The 20542-nt window shown below is 40.3% G+C and overlaps 1 protein-coding gene across 2 annotated transcripts; it reads left to right on the top strand.

Annotated features, from left to right (window-relative positions):
• Nucleotides 1-2580: 2580 nt before the first annotated feature.
• Nucleotides 2581-20531, top strand: mindy2 (MINDY lysine 48 deubiquitinase 2). 2 transcript variants are annotated; one of them, XM_046032941.1, is made up of 9 exons: nt 2581-3567; nt 4036-4093; nt 6265-6329; nt 12853-13011; nt 13853-13955; nt 15341-15483; nt 16497-16670; nt 17577-17777; nt 18848-20531. In XM_046032941.1, the coding sequence occupies exons 1-9, from the start codon at nt 2662-2664 to the stop codon at nt 19031-19033; spliced, it is 1995 nt and encodes a 664-aa protein (XP_045888897.1). In that variant the 5' UTR covers nt 2581-2661; the 3' UTR covers nt 19034-20531. The 2 variants fall into 2 exon arrangements, with proteins under 2 accessions (XP_045888897.1, XP_045888896.1); XM_046032940.1 differs by having other exon boundaries at nt 18845-20531.
• The last annotated feature ends 11 nt before the right edge of the window (nt 20532-20542 follow it).

Raw genomic sequence — 20542 nt, 5'->3', positions numbered from 1 at the left:
CCTGGTTTAGTTTCCTGTGTTTACCACAACGTTATATCAAAGTTATATGAGCTTTCTCCACTTAGATTTAAGTACAAAAATAGTTTTAAAATCATATATTTAAATATTTTTTTATTAAATCATCACATTCATATTGAGATTCAACAAAAAAGTTAATGGGTTTATTTTTTCCATTGGGGCATGTTACCTGAAGAGGCTTTATTATAATGCACAGTTCAACAAAAATCAGATCAATCGATGTCAAGATCATATAGCCTCCCGTGTGGCATTGAGAGTCAGGAGTCATACCTAACTTTATTTAAATAAAAATAAAAATAAAATGAAACAACTTAAAAACAGGTAAGTTGCACTTTTCTCTTGGCAGCATTTCCTCTGTACTGTCATTAGAACTGTCTCAAACAACGTGTCTAGTAATCAAATACTTTAGGTTATAGGTGTTAAGGTGAAGGGTATGTTTGGGTACCCACAGTTTGATGGAGGAGGTGTTTTTATGCAGCCTAAAAGAAAAATCTGCACGTGAAGCTCTGTCAAGGACGAGCGGTGACGCCCCTCTTCTGCTCGGTCGAGTAATTGCTGCCACCCAGCGACTCTAAACAGTAACTGCATGTGGATTTATCAGACCTGTCAAAATAATAATTTAGCCTGGACACAGTATCAAATCGCCTATATGTTTGCCTATATGATTCGCAAAGCTTTATTAAAAGTTTTTATGAATGAAATGCAACAATACATACAAGCTATTCAGCACTCTTCAAACCCCAAAGCCTTAATAAAGGCTCTTGATAAAGGCTATGTAAAGTTCTTAATTGCCTGCTGATTCTATGTTTTATTGTTTATTTTATTTTAATTTCGTTTATGTCTTAACATCTGGTCTATATTTGTACTGTATTTGTAAGTGTATTGGAATTGCAATAAAGAAGTAAAAATAAAAGGTAATGGTAGCCATGTGGCTTTTCTCTTATAGCCAGAGGTCAATCTCAACAGGCCCAAGGAAGACTGGAGAAAATGACTGGAAAAGGGCCAATACACAGTAGACTGTCATTACTTAAATAATCAATTAATTAGTTTCGTTTGAATTAAACACGATTTGGTTTTTTTTTTTCACCCAACTAGTCAAATAAAACAGACTATAGTTTTCAAGTCTTCAAACCATTAATGTGAGGTTTAAACTCACAGCCACTCCTTACTGTCTCATTATTTCCAATGTCTCGTTTATCCGGACAGTAGTATGGAGGTCCTGGCCACGCGAGAGTTTTTATGGCTTTACAAATACGCGAGAACTCGTCCGCAAGACGGTCACGGTCACGGCAACGGCAGGTTGTGTTCGTGCTACATTCAAGAAACCTCGTACAAGGAGGCACTTCGATATGTCATGGTTTAAAGATGCAGCCCGCTCATGAGCCCGCTACACACCCTACAAAATTTGAGCCAGTACAAATATTTTTAAACGTTTGTTAAACGTTTGCAGCTAGTCTCATTAACAAGGCCCGGGTCCCTCACTGACACTCCCCTCTTCCCTCTAAAATACTGTATATCTTTGCACATGTAAATCTTGTATCATTTCACATCATTGCACATACCCGGTATATTGCACACATCTGTTGTTCGTGTTAATCTTTATTCTTCTATATTTTATATTTTCAATCTATCCCATATTTATATATTTCTAAATTTATTCATGTCAACTGTATGTTTGTCTACATGTAGCACCTTATCTCCAAAACAAATTCCTCATGTGTAAAAACTACTTGGCAATGAAGCTTTTCTGATTCTGATAGCTTGTATGCTATACAGTCACTCTTATCACGCCTATTTGTAGTTTGTATATAATTATAGTCTGGGGTGTATGTATGATGAGTTTTTAAAAGGACTCATAGCGCATAAGAATAAACAACATGAGTTTCCTGAGTTTTATATTTTGCCACTTTCCTGAGAACGTAGGCGATTATTATGCTTAAAAGACAAAAAACAGCCTGAACCGTACTTTTGCAATTTTGAAGCCCTCAATGGATTAGCTCCACAATACATTACTGATTAGTGATGCTGATTCCATATTCTGCTCCTAGGTCGCTTAGGTCATCCTCACAACAACTCCTCTCAGTACCCCACTCACGCCTTAGTCTGGTCACACCATTGAGAATTTTAAATCTAATCTACCTTTTATTCCTCTGGTTTTTAGTTCATTCTGATTTCACTTTGTGGTTTATGTCAAGCCCTCTCTTCTTAATTAATTATTATTCATTTTCTTTTAGTTTCTAATTTTACTACTTTGATTTTGTTTTTAACCTCGTAGGCTTACTCCTTATTCCTTTTATTCACATATACTTGTATTTGTGTATATTGTGTACTTGGAAAGCACTTTGGGTCAACACCTGTTGTTTTTAAATGTGCTATATAAATAAAAGACAGTGTGGTGTCCATGAATAAATTAAATGGCCACCGTCGGATTAAAACACGTGAAGGAGTGATAAACTTTAGACCATAAAAAATACGAGCCCACCTAAACGCAACACTGCCTGGCCGGTGGTTTTCTACCGCCCCCTTGCTCGGCCTGAAAGCGCTTCACTCTGATGACGTCACTCGCAGAGTTGTCATGGCGTCTTTGGGACCGAAGCTGCTGCTGCAATTTAGCTAAAATCTGTCGACAGTCTGTACATCGAAATGGAGAAAAATGCAACCCTGCATCGGGACACTGACGGGAGCTCTTTGTGTGCCACGATCGCGGGGGAGATGAGCGATGTTACGGCTGTCGGCGGAGTGAAAGGAACAGCCGAGAAATGCAAGAATAGTGAGGCTTCTCTCAGTACTTTGGTTAACATTGGTTGTACTAACAGCACCACAAATGTTGGTGCTCCGTGCGCCGTTAATGTCATTTCCACTGCTGGGAAGTCTGACGTGCCCGAAGTGATCGAAGTCCTCCCCGTGCAGGAGGTTAAGAAGAAGGACACCGAGGCGAGCGGGTCGGGGTCCGGGGATCAGATCAGTAACGGGATGGGGCATGAATCGGCGCTGGCTGCAGAAGATAGCGAGGGTGGTGCCTCAAAGTTAGTAAACAACAAACCCGACGGGCCGTGCTCACCTCCCGCTAAGGAGAGCACAAATGCGCGGGCTGAGTTTACGGCTCGTGGAGAAAGTGAACCGACAAAACTTGCAAAACCGACTCAACTGTGTCCGGACAATGCAATCACGGTAAACGTCAAGTTGGCGCTGTCCGGTGATCACACCTTATCGGAGGGATTGCCGAGTGGGAGTGACCCCGATCCCAGCCTCGCTGGAGAGTCCCGAAGCATAGATTCACTCGAGTCCTTCTCCAACCTCAACTCCTGCCCCAGCTCCGACCTCAACAGTGATGGACTGGAGGACAGAGGACTGGCCCTGGCCCTTCAAAACGAGTACGGGGCTGATGGGACAAAGACTGCGTGCGCTAAGGACCGGGTCGCCGGCCAGTCCATATACCACATTAAGTGGATCAAGTGGAGGGAGGAGAACACGCCGATCATCACTCAGAACGAGAACGGCCCTTGTCCATTATTGGCAATTATGAATGTCCTTCTGCTTGCATGGAAGGTAAAATCCCTGCGATGAGCATAGATCAGCAGGAAATCGATTCTACATAGGAATCGATAACTCCATACAAATAACGTTAGGCATGTTTTATAAGGATGCGCTGAGCTCCATCAGCAGTTCTTTTATGGCATTACATAACATTTAGAGTTGCTAATGGTTAACATCTAACACCAGACCTGTCACTAAGACCTAGTGGTGCCTCTCTCCCTCAGCATTTCCTGTTATAAAATACATTTCTGTCAAGACATGTTCATGTATGATTTCTCAATTGTAGCATTAGATATGTGTTTATTTCTACATGTCAGTTCATGTTGAATGCTGGCTGTAAAGGGTTTTACAAACTGTAGCATATGGGTCTTTTTAGTAAATAGTTATGTCCTATGTCTGGTTAACTTGTGATGCAGTGCTTTGTGTGATAAATGGGTAATTAATAAATAAACAATGGGTGTGCATGTGTCTGTTTTGCAGGTTAAGATGCCCCCTATGATGGAAATTATAACTGCTGAGCAGCTGATGGAGTACCTTGGTGAGTGTTGGTAGCTATTAAACCTGTTACACAAGAGCAATGCCACATATTATGTTACCATACTGAATCTGCCCCTCTTCTGCTTGGCAATATTAACCCGTTTTGTAACTTGCAGAAGATAAAACATTCATAAAATATCTTACTACGATAACAATAGTTTTACGGCTTTTACAGAGTCATACCAACTTGAGTAAGTGTTGTCCCGTGAGTCCACACTAACAAACTAGCCCGTAAACCTACTGGCAATGGGATTCAACAGCCTAGTAAACATCCTTGTGTTTCAAGTTCTCTCAAATGAGTGGTTACATTCTTAAGGTCAGATATATATTCCAGAGTCAACAGGGGAAGAGACCAGAACAGGGAAATCCCCCATGAGCAATGGAAGCAGGAGCTATCTATTCACTCTGGCTGTCTCCTGCCCTTCATAACTAAAATGACTCTACACTATCAAAGTAGAGTGTCTGATTACAGCAAGGGGCCTTCAGAAGTAGAGCCTGTACTCTCTAGTGTCTAGTCTCCACTCTATCAGTATCCGCATGCATGAGTAGTCTCACGTAATCCACATCACAGCATTATATGTGAATACCTTTATGGAAGATTTTCCCCCCTTACTTGTGAGCGTTAAACTTGTTTGTGTCTGTCGGCTTCTGTAGCTCAAACGATGCTCTCGTCTCTTTAAAGGACAGTTAAATAATGAAGGAAATTCTCCGTATCATCACTATGTGCATTTTCTTTTCTCCAAAAGTGCCCATTTGTGTGGTATTGGGGAGGATGACTTCGTGTTGTGCTTGTGTGTAATTATAGCACACAAAGTTAATCTTGTATAATGTTGTATGGCTGCTGAATAACCTCTGAACTCAGCGCTGTTTGTCGTAGTACACACACCAACAACAAGGGTGGCGATGGGAGGTGAAGTTCGGATGTGGTGTTTTAAAGTGGGTGGTGATCGTTACTCAGCAGTATGCGGTGTAGTGTGAGAGTGATCCAGCCCCATAGAGACAGACAGAGACAGATATAAAGGGAGGGCCAGGGATGAGTGAGTCCATAGTTCACTGTCTGGAGTACAGAGCAGTGAGGGGTTTTCCCTGTCGTAGACATACTGTAGTAAAACCGCTCACTGGCTGGCCTGCTGCTGGAAAAAAATGTACTGTGACAGCATAGAAGTCAAGTCAGAAGAGTTTTTAAAACTGCAACCACCAGCTCCTCTGTTGTTGAGTCCAAAAGCACAAAAGTCTATGAGCCTGACTGGTGCATCAGTTTGAGTTTAGCTTTGTTCATAAAGCGTACATATGCGTGCTAATTAAGAGAATCAAACAAAACTTTGACCACATGATAATATTAACTGTATTTTATGCATAGATGAGCTAGTTCAGAAGTGGACAGTCATTTCTCCTTGCATGGAATAGGTTAGTCATTACAGTTATAATCTTAAAAAAAACATTAAAAGTTTTATTTTTCCTGGATACACTCCATTCATTCTATTCGCTTGAGCAAAATGCATATGAAAGTGTGGGTATTTTTGTTTTTTTTTTGCATGTGTAGCTGTTTTTATTTAATGTAACTGCTGATGACAAGAGGTCGATGGCATTCCTCTGAGTAACTCTCAGGAAAAGTATGTGTTGACAGTGCGGCGTGATACTCTTGCCAGTTCCTAATAAATTAATGATTCTCTGTGAAGCATTTTGAAAAATACTTACACAAGAGTTTTAAAAGCAAGGCGTAGACTGCAACAATTTTTACCACCAATAACAAGAATATATTTGCATAACTTCCTTTGCTATTCTATTCATGTGAAATACTTGTTTCTAAAAACATACAGAGCTAGAGACTTGTATAAGCAATGTACTTTTCACAACAAGAAAAGCTAAACAAACCACAACAAAACAAACTTGTGGCTTGAGGTGTCGCCATCAGATGTGTGTTTGGCGTGCCTTGAAAAATAACCACCTAACCCCTAATGTAGTGTAAAGTCTGGATTTTGTCTTGACTGATCCAGCCTTTTCTTGGGAAACAGCCAGCCCCAATGGCTATTTGAAACATCTCGAAACATCTGTCACCTTCTATACAAACGCTTAAGCCATTGAGCCATTGTGATAATCAGTGTCAATCGAGGTAGTGATTGTTTCTCTGTCAATACAATATAATACATCTCTACTTCTGTCACTCTGCAGGAGACTACATTCTGGAAACCAAGCCTAAAGAGATATCAGAGGCTCAGCGGCTAAACTATGAGCAGGTAAGGCCTGCCTAACCACTGTGGAATATTATTATTACACAGACATGTGTTTTTGCTTATGTGTGTGCATTGGAAAGCTGCTGACTGTTCATGGTACCTGAGGAGCGCAGGGCTTTTGGGATGAACTCACTCGTTGTCTCTCTTCTCCCTCTCCTCTCTGTCGAAATCATAATTGCGCGAGTTTAAGACGAGCTCACTTTGTCTCATTGACACACTCAAAATATTTACACTGTTCTCATCGCCATTATTGATATACTTTTGCCACAGCATACAAAGTAGGTATGCGACGGTGTACTGGTTTCACGGTGTACTGTGGTATGAAAATTGACCGTTTTTATACCATGTACATTTGCTTGTCTATAGTATTGTATGCTACTGTATTAGTATTATAAATTTATTTATACATAAAATTTTGGGAAATTCTGAAAACCCTTAAATTTTTATTCCTTTAAGGGTCATTGTAGCTGAAATAATAATAATAATAATTGTGTAATACTGTATAAAATGATACAGTGAAAGCATGATACTTTCTGAGACGATTATCGTACCGTGAAAATCTCATATCATTGCAACTCTAATACAAAGTAGTGTGCACACTGCTCTTATGTGGCACACATACAATAAGTATATCTGGTGCTTACAGCAGGTTTGCACATTTGCATTGAGCTAGTAGATAAAGTCAGCAGACATTCCGTAATATGGAAATAAGCATCGAGTTGATTGCAAACCACATAAAAAAGACTGCAGCTTAGCTTTTTTTCCCTCTGCTGTATAGGTTACATAAGATGTGTCTTGCAAGGCCCAGGGAACAACAGGGGTCAAGAGTGTCAGATTATGTTGTTTCACATGACTGTGAATGCTTAGAGACGCATGGCTGGGTTCAGCTCCCGGCTATTACTGAGACTGTGTGTGTGTGTGGCTCACTAGGAGAGGCACTTGGAGATGGAGCTCCAGCTCAAGCTCCCCTGCTTCCTCCCATCTCCACTGCCTGCCTACGGTGCGGTAGAGGCCCTGCCTCTCCTGCTCTTGCGTGGCAGAGCACCAGCACATCTGTGAATGATTTGAAGCCACACTTGTCCCTCATTCTGAGAGGAGAAGGAATTATGTGGAGCTTCCTCATAGAAACTCAACTGCAACGGTCTTTCTAAATTTAAGTTGAGCTGAAATACAACCTCTTAAATAAATCAGTGGTGTCCTCAGTATGCACAGTTAAAGTAAGGGAGTGGTTAGAGTTTGTGTTGCATAGTTATTATGGCAGTCTAATCCTAGACACTGCCATGGGAGCTCTTTTGCATGTGGGTGTCCTCATGTCCTCATGTGTGTTGTGGTTGACACAGTATATGAAGACTACAGTGGGCAGGGCTCCGCAATGCTGGAAGCTGGGATCTAAAAGAGAGCAAGTCGGAAAAGTGTTTATGTGCATGTCAAACAAAAGGTGTCCCCTTCTTTATATCGTGGAGAGATGTGTTTTCATTGCTTATTAAGTTGCTATAAAATACAACGGTAGCCACCTTGACTTTGAAAAGAGCTGCATGAGTTCACAACAGAAGTGGTTCTATTTATAAATTCAGCTTAAAAGACATCATCTGTCACAGGAGTGTATAAGGATTAAAATAGCAGTTGCATGGCTGCTCTTTAGGTATTGTTAAATATTTACTCAGAGGAGCTGTGGAAGTGAGGGTATAGCTTTGCTCTGCTTTTGTCACAGCAGACTCCGCTCAACAGCACTCTTACGAGGCAATTCATCCATGATGACTGTTCAGCCACTGGAGGAAATGAGTTGTCATGTTCAAGAAGCCTCTTTTCTTTTAATTTGGTGTCATTCACAGTGATGGCCATTGTTCACAAATGTTTCTTAAACCTTTCTTTTGCTCTGAGCAAAGCAGATAAAATCCCAACGTGGGTTTAGAAAAGCACCATAACCCTAGCCTGTTTGATGATGAATGAATGCACATGTTTCATCCATATCTGTTAGGTAGACACCCTGGTAATCAAATGAAAGGCCCTCTCACTGTAAATCTATTTCTCAGTGACTAAGCAGAGATATCAACTGAGAGAGACGAAAACATGATGAGAAATTGCTGATGGTGACGTCAAAGAAAGACAAAGAAATGTTTTTTAAAAAAGTTACAATCATAAAAGCTCATAACTGGAGAGACTATCACCGTGTTAGAAAGTCACTTAAAGTCACAGCTTTAATTCAAGCGGGTTCCATGTAATTATAAGATCAGAGATTAAGCTTTACACAGGGTTATCAGCTTGTTAGGTGCACGTCATGTACATCTAATTCATTACAATAGTTGCAATGCAAAAAAAAATAAAAATCTGTATGAAGCTTCACGTTCAGAAAGGCGTGGGTTCATCTGTAGTTAGCGGTGTTGCTGGATTACATTATATTGAGAGGTGTTTGGTGCACTTATGTATGTAAATGGGGGCCGACAAACACTAGAAACATAAGGTATCAGCAGCTGCTACTGTGTGCCAGGGTTCATAAAAGATATGATCTACATTATGAGACACTGCTCCCACTGATGGGTCATGGTATTATTTAATATATTACTATTGTCCTCCAATGATTAATATGTTGTTTTTTAGGTTTCATAGATCTGGTTTCAATATTTTTTTATTTAATTGCATCCCCTGAAATGATAGTATTTAGCAATGGCTTTCTCAACCAAAAACTGTTGTCCAATTGTGTTTCTTGCCAGAAAAGTTTTGGTTTTAAACTCAAAATGCAACATGGGGGATAACGGCTCATTCTCCAGTATTCAGAGGCGAAGCAACTTTGTGTTATGTAATTGCCCATGGAGTAAAACTTTATTGTAGTTTGAGTTCTCTGCTGCATGTTTTAATTGCTACACATGCATTATAAATTGGGACTCTGTTAAGAAATAAAAGCTTTGCGAGAACCAAATCCCTCATCTTGGCATTATAATGCCAGATATTCTGTTAACTGCCAGTTAATTACATCTACTTAAGATTTTGTTTTTAGGTAAAATTTATGGTAAAAGTCAATAGCGAGAGAAGCAGAGTGAGCTTCTCTTAATAGACAGTTGAGGAGTCAAAGTAAAAATATGGAAAAGTCTCAGCAGAGTATTGTGCTAATGTAACACGGTGGAAATGCACCGAACACAAACACAGATGAATGTGAGTGATGCAGTGCTAATCATCTCTTCAAGCGCTCATCTGCTGTTTGAGCCGTCTGCCCTAAAGTGAAGCGATGTGGTCCATTACCCAGCCCTGATAATCCTGCCATCACTGCTGCTCATAAGCGTCCTAATCCACATGCTCTGATGGGCCAGCTGAAGGCTTTTCACCTCAGCTCTCTGCGCCTGCTCCCGCGAAGCTGGAGTAGCTCAGTACTCATGGGGCATACAGAATCTCTACTGTAAACTTAAAAATAGAGTCGGCACACCACACTGTTAAAAATCTAACAACTGATTGTGTGACATTTGCAGCCATTAGTGTGTCAAAGCGAGCTGCATATACTGTGATGGAAATGAATATCATGAAAAAATAATGAAATTCAGAATATTTGAAGGTATTCCACTTATGAAGTAACCTAACTGAAGTGTTGTGTGTGTGTGTGTGTGTGTGTGTGTGTGTGTGTCATTCTGTGAGGTTTTATTTACATTATGCTTGGAATTCTTATTTTGGACAGCAGAATTAAAAAGTGGTTACAACACTTTAATATGATACCGCTGAAAGTTGATGAACAGTGAAATCAAATTATCATCCAGCCCTGCAAAGTAGAACTGCTGTTTGTACACTCAGGTTTATTGTTCTGGTATGTGTAAAATAATTGGCTTTGCTCTCTGTAATTTTTCTTGTATCTCTACCGTGAAAGAGTTCAAATTAAATGGAAATCACCCGTAATAGAGATATAGGGCTCAGCTGCAAGGCTTATCTTGATCTCAGAGTGAAATGGCAGCAGAGGTTTAGAGCCAGCTGGGAAACATTTGGTCTGAGGCTGAATGCAAAAATTTGTCTGTTTTGGTGTGTGTGGGGGTGAATTCATTTGACATATGGCATACATGATGTGATGTATGTGTATATTTGTATTAAAGGATGAATGCTAGTCATAGTGGAGACAGTTCATTCCCATCTTTCTTCATATTTATGTTTATGCCAGCCTTTATAACCTTTTCCTCTTCAAACCGTTTGACTTTTAGAACAATGCATCCAGCAACATGTATGCAAGCACATTAATAACAGAATAAATAAATTTGCTAAGCAAACCAAAACGAAGTGCAAAAGCACTCTATTTCTTTAAAATTGTGACAAAGCAAAGTGTGCTGATATTTATTACATATGTTACATATAAACTAAAAATTATTTTTTATGTCATTTTCACATTTGACCAATACAATCGGTCTCATACACCACACACATTGGAAACATGTGGACAGAAAAAGATCAAACCACCAACTTTACAATTAATGTCCAGCTGAATTTTGCCTGGATCTGATTTTACTACCTCTGATACCTTTCTTATCAGTGTAAAGAGCAAAAAGCAGCATGGAATGGTATTTTACTCGTTTCTTTTTGGGCCACATGAAGAAGAGAAGACTAATCCAATTAAAAGCAATCCAATTAAAACCTACAGGAACCTAGTGGTTGATTTATTTTAATGAATCTTGTAATCACCCAGCCTTTGGTACAACTGATGCCGTTAGTTGTATTATGTTTTAGAGAAATCACAATTGCAACAGTCAGCATCTGCCACTGTGCATTCCCTTGTGTGAAACACACAAACACCGGTGAGATGGAAAAGAGGTGTTATGGAATTGGCTGCACAGATCTAGAAAGAATTCTTACGGACTGCTGAAGGCAAAAGAGGAGTGAGGCAAGGTGAAGCAATACTACTCAGTGTCTGAGTAACATTAACAAAGCAAGCACACAGTTTTCTATGGCTTTCTGCAGTTCTACAGTTTTCTTTCGATGAAACATGTCATAACATTAAAACATATTTACAAACGTGTCCATTGAGAAACAGAAAATTATTTGAAGACTATTTTGACCAGGCTGCTGCTTTGTGTTCTGGGTTTGAAGGGGTTCTAGGTTTTTACTCAGTAAATGTATCTTTATGCCTTCAGACTTTGTTTTGTGTGGCGTTACTTCCCTGGTGGAAACTTGATTTTTGCCTACATTTAAATGTCCACTATCCAGTACATAGCATGATGCGGCAATGCTATAGATTCTGATGGCCTTTGCTTTATCAAGATTTTTGTGTTTTCCTCCTGGTACCTTCTACTGCAGTGACTCATTTCAACTTACCAAAAAAAAGTGAACAAAATGTGATGTCATTTTATGTGAATTAATAATTGTTCTGTTGGGAAGGTCCACTGACCTCATTAAATAATGATGGCCTTCACTAGAGGTGTAAGTGAACTCTGTACTGGTTTGTTACAATATGGAATAATTCTATAACTTAATGAGTGAGCCGTGAGAATATATAATGGACACTGATTTCTGTGGAACAACTTACAATATAATACAATCTAAGTGAACAGACTAGATCCTTAAAATGGCCACAGAATCGAATTATCAGTCTGACATGACTGTACTGAAAATTTGAACATTTTAGGGTCTGGTGGGCTCGAGGGTTTAGGTTGCTGACCATGTAGTGAAAACGTTCCCTGTTTGAGTCCTGTTGTGTTTTATGAGCCCTTTTCATGCACTGAATACAATGCTAACTTCATCTATCTGTTAAAGTGATGATTTTGTCATTCAGACATAGGTGATTTTTAAGTTAGTGGTCGGCTACATTCAGACATGACTGCACATTTACAGAAAGAGCTGGGTGTTCATGGGATATTTGTGTTACTTTGCAGCTGAAGCCTTAATTAATGACCATTGTGTTGCATGTCATCTTTCCTCTTCCTCACCCCTCATTTTTTGTCATGTCTCAACTGTTCACTATCAAAAGTAAAGGCAAGAAAATCAAACAAAGGTAGTGTTAATTGCAGGCCTATTGGACTGCATTATATTGTCAAGTGTTCCTCATATTTTGTCCACCCCTTGGTAGTATTATTAAAGGGAAATATCATGTCTCACAATGACGGGCCTGAGAGCTTCCACAGACATTTTAATATGAAATGGTTTCCTGGCAGAGACTTCCATCTCTTCCTGTGGTTGTAGCTTGATTGACAATACAGAGAGCAGAACCCAATAAGTGCAGTAAATATGAAACACTCAACTTTGTCACAGTGATGTAACTATAAAGCAGGCATATTTGACAAAACCAAATGAAGAAGTGAGTTTGTGCAGTTTCTTTGCATTGTATAAGAATAAATGGCAGCTAATGGTTTCTCGTTAACATAGAAAAATCAATCCCTGAGAGCTCGAGCTGTGCTGACTGTGTGTAGACAACCAGGAAGAATGGAACCGATAACGACCGCTTACAGTGCATGAAAACAGCTGGATTGGACACAGCTTTTGGTTCTGTATAATGTTTACAATACACATGCAAATAAGTCTCTTTTTTTTAAAAATCGGACCCATTGTTCTCCTTGTTTCCCAGAACATGAGTGATGCCATGGCAGTGCTGCACAAGCTGCAGACGGGTCTGGATGTGAACGTGAAGTTCACAGGGGTGCGCGTCTTCGAGTACACCCCAGAATGCATTGTGTTTGATCTGCTGGACATCCCTCTCTACCATGGATGGCTGGTTGACCCCCAGGTGAGATGGACCTGACTCATCAATGCTGTTTCTCTATGCCTTCCTGAAACCCAACGTGTCTTACTGTTCCTGCTCTGTCATTCACTACAAATGTTAAGATATTCTACCTGCTAGTTCTTGCCATTTGTCTGGGTTTGCTTTCACACCTGTAGTTCAGTTCACTGTTGCCGTCTAGTTTTTTGTCTGTTTTGTATTAATTTATCATGACAGGAAACTCTTTCTTAGAAAAGTTTGTTAACCTTCATCATCAGCAATATATGAACACAGTTTATTCTGGTATGTGAGCTTTACTAAGCTTTGTTGCACCTTATGGTGCATTTATCTTCTCTAGAGCTCAGGAATAAATAGATGGTTATGAGCATTATTAGTCATGATTGAAGCTTAACCTCATGTGTCATTTGTTTGAAACGGACATATAGAAACAGGACGAAAACCTGCCATCTTATACCATATGTGCTGGATATAGTAGGTTATGTAAAACAGAATTTACATAATGCTTACTTAACTGCCTTAATATTCATACTAATAACAACTATGACTACACAGTCCTGTGCTTGGTCTAGTTTGCGTTCCCACCACAAACTAACTGCTCCAGAGTTCTCTTGGAAGCAGACCACCTCCTTTTTAGGTGTTTAAATGACAGCATTCACACCACCCCAAATAACGGTAATTAATGCGTAAATGTACCAGAGTACAGTGCCAAAAAGGAATCAAGTTTACACAGCGATAGTAGTTCCAGTGTGAATCCTGTGTTATAAATTATAAATCTACTGTGCCTCTTAGTAAAACAGTAGAAAGCTTGGTGAATGTTCTTTCCCACAGTTTTTATCTTTGTTTGCAGATGCATGACATTGTCAAGGCAGTAGGCAACTGCAGCTACAACCAGCTGGTAGAGAAGATAATATCCTGCAAACAGTCTGACAACAGCGAACTGGCAGGAGAAGGTGAGTGTTTTTCCCTTCACTCGCTACTTTCTGACCTGCCTTGACTCCCCTCCTGTCTCATCCTCATCTCTTTGTACATACCACCATCTTCTTTGTTTCGGCACAAGTGCAACAATAATTCAGTGGCATATTCATTACATCCAAGGAAGGTTAAAATCAAGGGCAACTGTACTGGATTGACGATACTCGAAAGACGTTTCGCCTCTCATCCGAGAGGCTTCTTCACTTCTGGGTTTTGGGGTCAATTCATTACATGCAATGTGTTTACATGACTGTCAAGTGCACAACACATTCTGCACAAAACCACAGGCCGAGCTCAAATAAAACCAGGACATACATGTGGCTACTCATCAAATGACCTACTTCCATACAGCTCAGTTTTCTTACCAGCTGTCAGTAATATCTCCACTAAAAATATTTGCTCATTCAACACTGAGCTTCCTGAGTAGTTGTCTATTGGGCTGCTGCCAAGTCAACACATCAAGCCCTCAGTCAATGATGATATTGATACGGGAGGTTCACTCCTCTTGTATTTCTGCATTTGTAGCATACAAGTTCCTTGTTGATTTAAGTGGTTTGATGCTGATGCTGCCCATCACTGCTTGAAGAGATGAATTTGTAACCACTTTAAATGGACTGTTTTAACCCTGAGAAATCTAAACATCTCTTCAGTTTTGTTGTCATGCTTTACTGTGTTTTAACAGGAAGTAGTCAATAGTTAGCTGCATTTTCTCTAAAAGTCGAGGCTCCTTCTAGGCTCGACTGCCTCTCGGGCTGTTTGAGTATCACACTGAGTTTGTGGCTGTTTGCTCCAAATTGAATGCTGCTCTGTCTTACAGATGTCTCTCACCATCTGCCTCTCAGCCTATATTGAGTTCACTAAAGTAACTTCAGCCAGATCCAGCAGTACAGAGGCAGAAGGTTCAAATAGCTGCTACAGCAGGGTTTCCAACATGCTTTCCAAAGAGTGACCTATGTTCATGAATGAGTAAGGACAAGCTTGGTTGTTGATTGTAGTGCAGATGACTCATCCAGTGGTCTGTGGTCTACTGATTAAAATATTTGTAAATCAAAAAGAATTCAGTAACAAATTCCAGCTATGCCTGAGCCTTACTGAACTAAATAACTGATTATTAAGTGACAGCTGAAGTTTATCGAAATAAAAGCATCATTAGCAACATGGACATAAAATCACTCAATTTAAAATCTGTCTGTATTTTCTAGAAAATGCATAGGCTAAAAAGCATAAACAAAGACACAATAAAAAGTTCAAGTAAGTACTTATGATGGGCCCATGTTTCTTCATTGACTGATCAATCACAAATTCAGTCTCTCTTCTCTTTGTTTTCCTGTATGTTACTTCCTCCACCCTTCTCTCGACCTAGGCATCGTGGCAGAGCAGTTTCTGAGCAGCACAGCCACCCAGCTGACATACCACGGCTTATGTGAGCTCACATCCACCGTACAAGAGGGAGAGCTTTGTGTCTTTTTCAGGAATAACCACTTCAGCACCATGATCAAATATAAGGTAAATTTAAAAAAAAAAAAAGCTGTGACAACACCTTCACTGTAACTGTTTTTTTTTTTTGTTTTTTTTTGCATGAGTCAGATTGAGAATCATGTGTGGCACTTACTTTAGAAATAGCAGAAACTTAAATAAGTCAGGATGTGCTATGAACTGTCCATCCAGTCAGTGTCAGGCATCTTGAGGCCTTGTACTTTTACAGGACAATCACTGTGTATTTGTATGTAATATTTTATTGGGTGTTTCTCACCACATAAAAGTAGATATCTTTTTTGTTTCATTGCTAATGTTCAGACAGATAAAAATACCTTTAGCGATCTTAAAAAGACTTCCCTATGTCTTTCTGTGAAGTAAACATAATAAACTTGCTTTAATTAAATGCTTCTCTGTGGGCTATAGGCAACGAGTGTAATTATTATTTTCAGTAGGTTAAGAACTAGTTATCAGTGTATAAGTGTTACCATTTACCTGTTAGCAAAATTCTTCTGTTCCTCTCTCTAGTCTGCTAAATCTCCTCTGTATTTTCCCAAAGTGTTCACTTCACAGACCTGCCATAACATGTTCTTCAAACTGATGAAAGCTAGGTGTTTCTGTATGACAGATGTACAATCTTAGACTAATCACTAATGTGCCTATAAGAGGTCCCAGTGAGTACACACACGTCTGCAACCCATCTCTAACAGCCCCTGCCCACAGCTGGCTCGCCTTATCACTGCAGCTCCAAAAGACCTTTCCTGTTATCTACAGGAGGGGAAGTGGAGCCTGCTTTCTTTCAAAGTAAGCATACTACTCCTCAGTTGCCAATGTAAGCAAAGCTGTGTGGATCACCTACAACCCTCAGACAAAACATTATGACAGCCTAAGTTCTAAGCTGCAGACTTTTACATGGAAGTAGTCGCACATGCTAAACAACCATAAACGGGTTGTGTACTAACAGTCGAAAACATGCGGCCATGTTGGTCTGTATTGCAGCACAGATAAGATGTGGATGTAATGTGTGTGTGGTTGTTTTCTAGGGCCAGCTGTACCTCCTGGTCACAGACCAAGGTTTCCTGACAGAGGAGAAGGTCGTCTGGGAGAGTCTGCACAACGTTGACGGGGACGGCAACTTCTGTGATTCCGACTTCCGGTTGCGGCCTCCTTCCGATCCAGAGACTGTGTACCGAGGCCAGCAGGATCAGATAGACCAGGTCTGAGCACTTATGCAGGCAAGACTAGCAGAACCAGCAATTGTCCACTCCAAAACCAGCATGTGCTTAATCATGACGTGCTATTCACACAATCAGTAGAACACCAAAAGTCATAAGAGTCAAAAAGAAACCAAACACATGACATCAAATCCCTGGAATCCCTGGAAAAGTCAACCATGTACCATCTCAGGCTTTATAAAAATGAAAATAATTCCTCAATAAAAGATGTGTTATAACCCTGATCTGAAAAAATCTGAAAAGCACCTGGAAAGGTACTCCCCCTTCGTTCTCATCCATGCTTTGCTGTACCACATTGTCTCCACACTGGTCCCTATCAATGGCTTTATGTATCCCGGCAATTTTACTGGTTTCACATCTGTCCTCTTATTGGTTGGCCAGAGTGGTCCAGACACAGCGCTCGCTTATAAACTGTCTACCTTGCTCCCACACACACAAACCAGACAAGAGCATGGGGGCTATTACTTTTTATTCTCCTTGCTCACACAGGCCCAGCCCTCCTTATCTACAAGAAAAATCTGTTCACTTAGATTGGGAAAAAAAATTTAATTTGCTGTGACAAAGGATGTAACATAATAGAAAATACTGAATATATTACAATGGATAACACCTGTTTTATTAACTGCGCCACAACTAATTACTACAAAAGGTATAAAGAAGAAATTAAAATTAATGAAGACAGACGCAAATGGCTCCGCTAACAAGTCAGGAACTGTGGTTGTGGATAGCGGCTGTGCTTGTGTGTGGATTGGTCTGTGTGCAGTATAGCCTGAGGGACAACCAAGTTCAGCTGTAGCACTAGATATATACATTTAAGCATCACACTGACAGCTTTACTCACAAATCATCAAGTCTTTCTCTCTCTTTGTGCATGCTCATGTGTGTCAGGACTATCTGATGGCGTTGTCACTGCAGCAGGAGCAGCAAAGCCAGGACCTACAGTGGGAGCAACTCCCCGAGGGCATCAGTGACCTAGAGCTGGCGAAAAAGCTTCAGGAGGAGGAGGACCGTCGAGCCTCCCAGTACTACCAGGAGCAAGAGCAGGAGCAGGCGGCAGCTGCAGCAGCAGCAGCAGCAGCAGCGGCACAGGTGGGGAGGGAGGGGTCGAGGGAGATAGAAGCAGGTGGGAGAGGGAGGGGGAGTAGGACTTTGAACAAATCTGGGGCATTTAATGTAGCATGGAGGGAAGACATTGCCTTTTAGAAACAGATGGATGTCTGTATTAGAGAGTTTGAGCTGTAAAGAAGAAATTAAGGATGAAAAAGGGACATTAGCATTCTTTTTTTCTTATACTGCTGCCAGCCTTCACTGTGAGATCAAGGCACAGGCATTGTCCCTGGAACTGCTAAGGTGCTTGGGACAGTGATTACACCTCCTTGTTGCAGATATGTGCAATACGCAGTATGTTGATTATAAATTACATAATCTGATGTTTCATTGCACCTTTTTAAAGAAGCTTTTGGGTCATGTTAGCTTCTCTGACAGAGCTGTCTTTTCTGTCCTGTTTTTTTAAGCATCTTTTTAATCAATTTTTCCAACATTTTACCGGTTTCCCAACTGTCTTTTCATTGGTTGGCCAGAGTGGTCCAGACACAGAGCTTGCTGCCTCGCTCCCACACACACAGACTAGACAAGAGCATGGGGGCTATTACTTTTTATTCTCCTGCATGCCTTTTTCCATCATGTATTTCTGAACAGCATATAAAAATAAGAATGTTGCAAAAAAAAGAAGAAACAAAACAAAAAACTCACTTTCTTTTCTTACTCTTTTAAAAAAAAAAAAGCATTGTCAGCAACATTTACAACATTTAAAAAAATAAAGTCATATAAATACTTAACAGACCCTGTCTTTCACCTCTTATAAGGTTATATTATATCTTATAAGGTATGCTATTACATTTACATTCAAACATGACACAATATTTATGAGGAGAATGTCACCGTATTTTAAATAAAAATTGAATGGTTTCCAGACTTCTTCATAAACACTTAGTCTTAGTATATGCTATTTTTTCCTAATCCCACACTATGTGCCATATTTTTTATCCAGGCATTAAGATTTTGCTTATCCAGTTCAGAGCAATAAATAGCTTTGCTTGTAATATACACGTATCTATGAATTTATACTGTTTTGCTGTTGGGTCCTGTTTGTGCAGCAGGGGGGCCAGCAGGAGCCTGCCGAGGGAGATGAAGCGGACAGAGGAGGTGCAGGAGCAGGTGGAGCAGCGGCCGGCGCTGGGACGGCAGCAGCCAGAGCCACCCCCAGCCCGGGAAAACACTCCTCCAGCGGGGAGCGCAAAGCCAAGAAAGAATCGAAGGAAAAAGACAAATGTGTTATTTTGTAACATACAGCGTGTCTGTGAGTGTGTGTGTTTTGTGCATTTGCTTATCTGTGAGAAAGGGGACAGCATTTGTTTCTCCAGAGACTGGACATACAACGCGCAGCCCCGACTTGACAACAAACAAGGGAAGACATTTGAGGAGAGGCGCGACAAGACTAACGGAGGTTTTGCTGTTTCCCAAACCACTGGTGCCTGCTATCCTCTATCCTCAGTGGAACCTGGACACCAGAGGAAGGGACACAAAAACAACAACAACAACAACTACCCCTTATCTTTCATAGAGTCGGCCAAACTTTGTTACAAGCTGAACAGTGCACTATATTTGTGATGTGGGGTCAAGTTTATTCGGGGTGGTATGTTTTATAGCAAAAGACATAATCTGAAGGAACAAAAGGTCACCCTCTCACCATGTCCTCCCCCCACCCCCCCACAAAATCAAATATTTTTATTTTTTGCAGCTTATAACCTTTTTTGTACATTTCAATATTTACAAAAAATATTTAGACATCCCACTTTTTTTGTTTCAATTGAGTTAAGTTGATGCCAAGATTCACATTTTATTTATGTGTCTGTGTAAGAGCTAGCTTTTGGGAGAGGTTTATTTTTTGTTTTGTAAGCTGACAGGTATTTCTCATAATATTGCCTGTTGGAAATCAGTGTAACACTATTTGTCTCCCCTCTGAAACACTATGTACTTAAGGGTTAATTAATGCCAGATAGCTGCCTGATACTGTAGCTACGCAACAATACTCATCACAGCTTGCCCTGTTCAGATTTGCCTTACCAGAGTATGGCTGTGTTGTATTCAGCTCTGTTTGAATGTGAGTGTGAGTTTGTTTTCACATCTATGGTATGTACAGAACGTGTGGGCTATGTTGGTATAATGGCGTGTGGTATGCATGTCTCATTTGCTGAGCATCGCTGATGTAACAAGTTTCAATTTGGAAATAGCTAAAACGTTTATGCCGTATTCGTTAAGCTACAAATTCTGGATGTTTAACGTCTTTTATGTTGTAATTTTTTTTCACAAAAACGTTTACGTTTGAGAAAGTCAAACTGAGAATAATTGAGGGATTTTGTCTGAATCCGATGTTCTTGTTTTGATTAGATTTGTATTAGATGGCAACCAGTTTAGAGTGTATGGTAGTTTTGTTTTTTCTTTCTCACGGTCTCTTCTGGCAGCTTCCTGAAGAGATGCAGTATGCGTGCTGGCACTATCATGATCACCTCTGTTCTTGGTCCTGGATGTAGTTCCATTGCAGCCAGGTTTTTGAAAAGAAATACCACAGAATTCCACTATTTGCACGCACTGCTCCTCTAAACTGGGAAAGTTCATTTTATATTTGTGAACATGTCCTATTCTTTTCCACAATCCAGACCAACATCAGACATCATCTGTGACATCAAGATATACAGCATGCTTTTCGACTTCATTTACGATGTTCTTCTGTTATCTGTGGAAAATAAGGTCTAATAGTGAACGTTGACAAATTGAGCTGTCGGGGGGGGGGG

This window comes from Micropterus dolomieu, linkage group LG20, assembly GCF_021292245.1.
Source record: "Micropterus dolomieu isolate WLL.071019.BEF.003 ecotype Adirondacks linkage group LG20, ASM2129224v1, whole genome shotgun sequence".
NCBI lineage: Eukaryota > Metazoa > Chordata > Actinopteri > Centrarchiformes > Centrarchidae > Micropterus > Micropterus dolomieu.
This window is presented reverse-complemented; position numbering and strand designations above follow the sequence as displayed.

What these genes read in the sequence shown, in the direction of transcription:
- mindy2 (XM_046032940.1), top strand. Translation starts at nt 2,662, where the DNA reads ATGGAGAAAAATGCAACCCTGCATCGGGACACTGACGGGAGCTCTTTG. An exon ending in TCCTTCTGCTTGCATGGAAG is followed by an intron (nt 3,568 to 4,035) that starts GTAAAATCCCTG and finishes TCTGTTTTGCAG; the next exon opens with GTTAAGATGCCCCCTATGAT. An exon ending in GCACCATGATCAAATATAAG is followed by an intron (nt 15,484 to 16,496) that starts GTAAATTTAAAA and finishes GTTGTTTTCTAG; the next exon opens with GGCCAGCTGTACCTCCTGGT.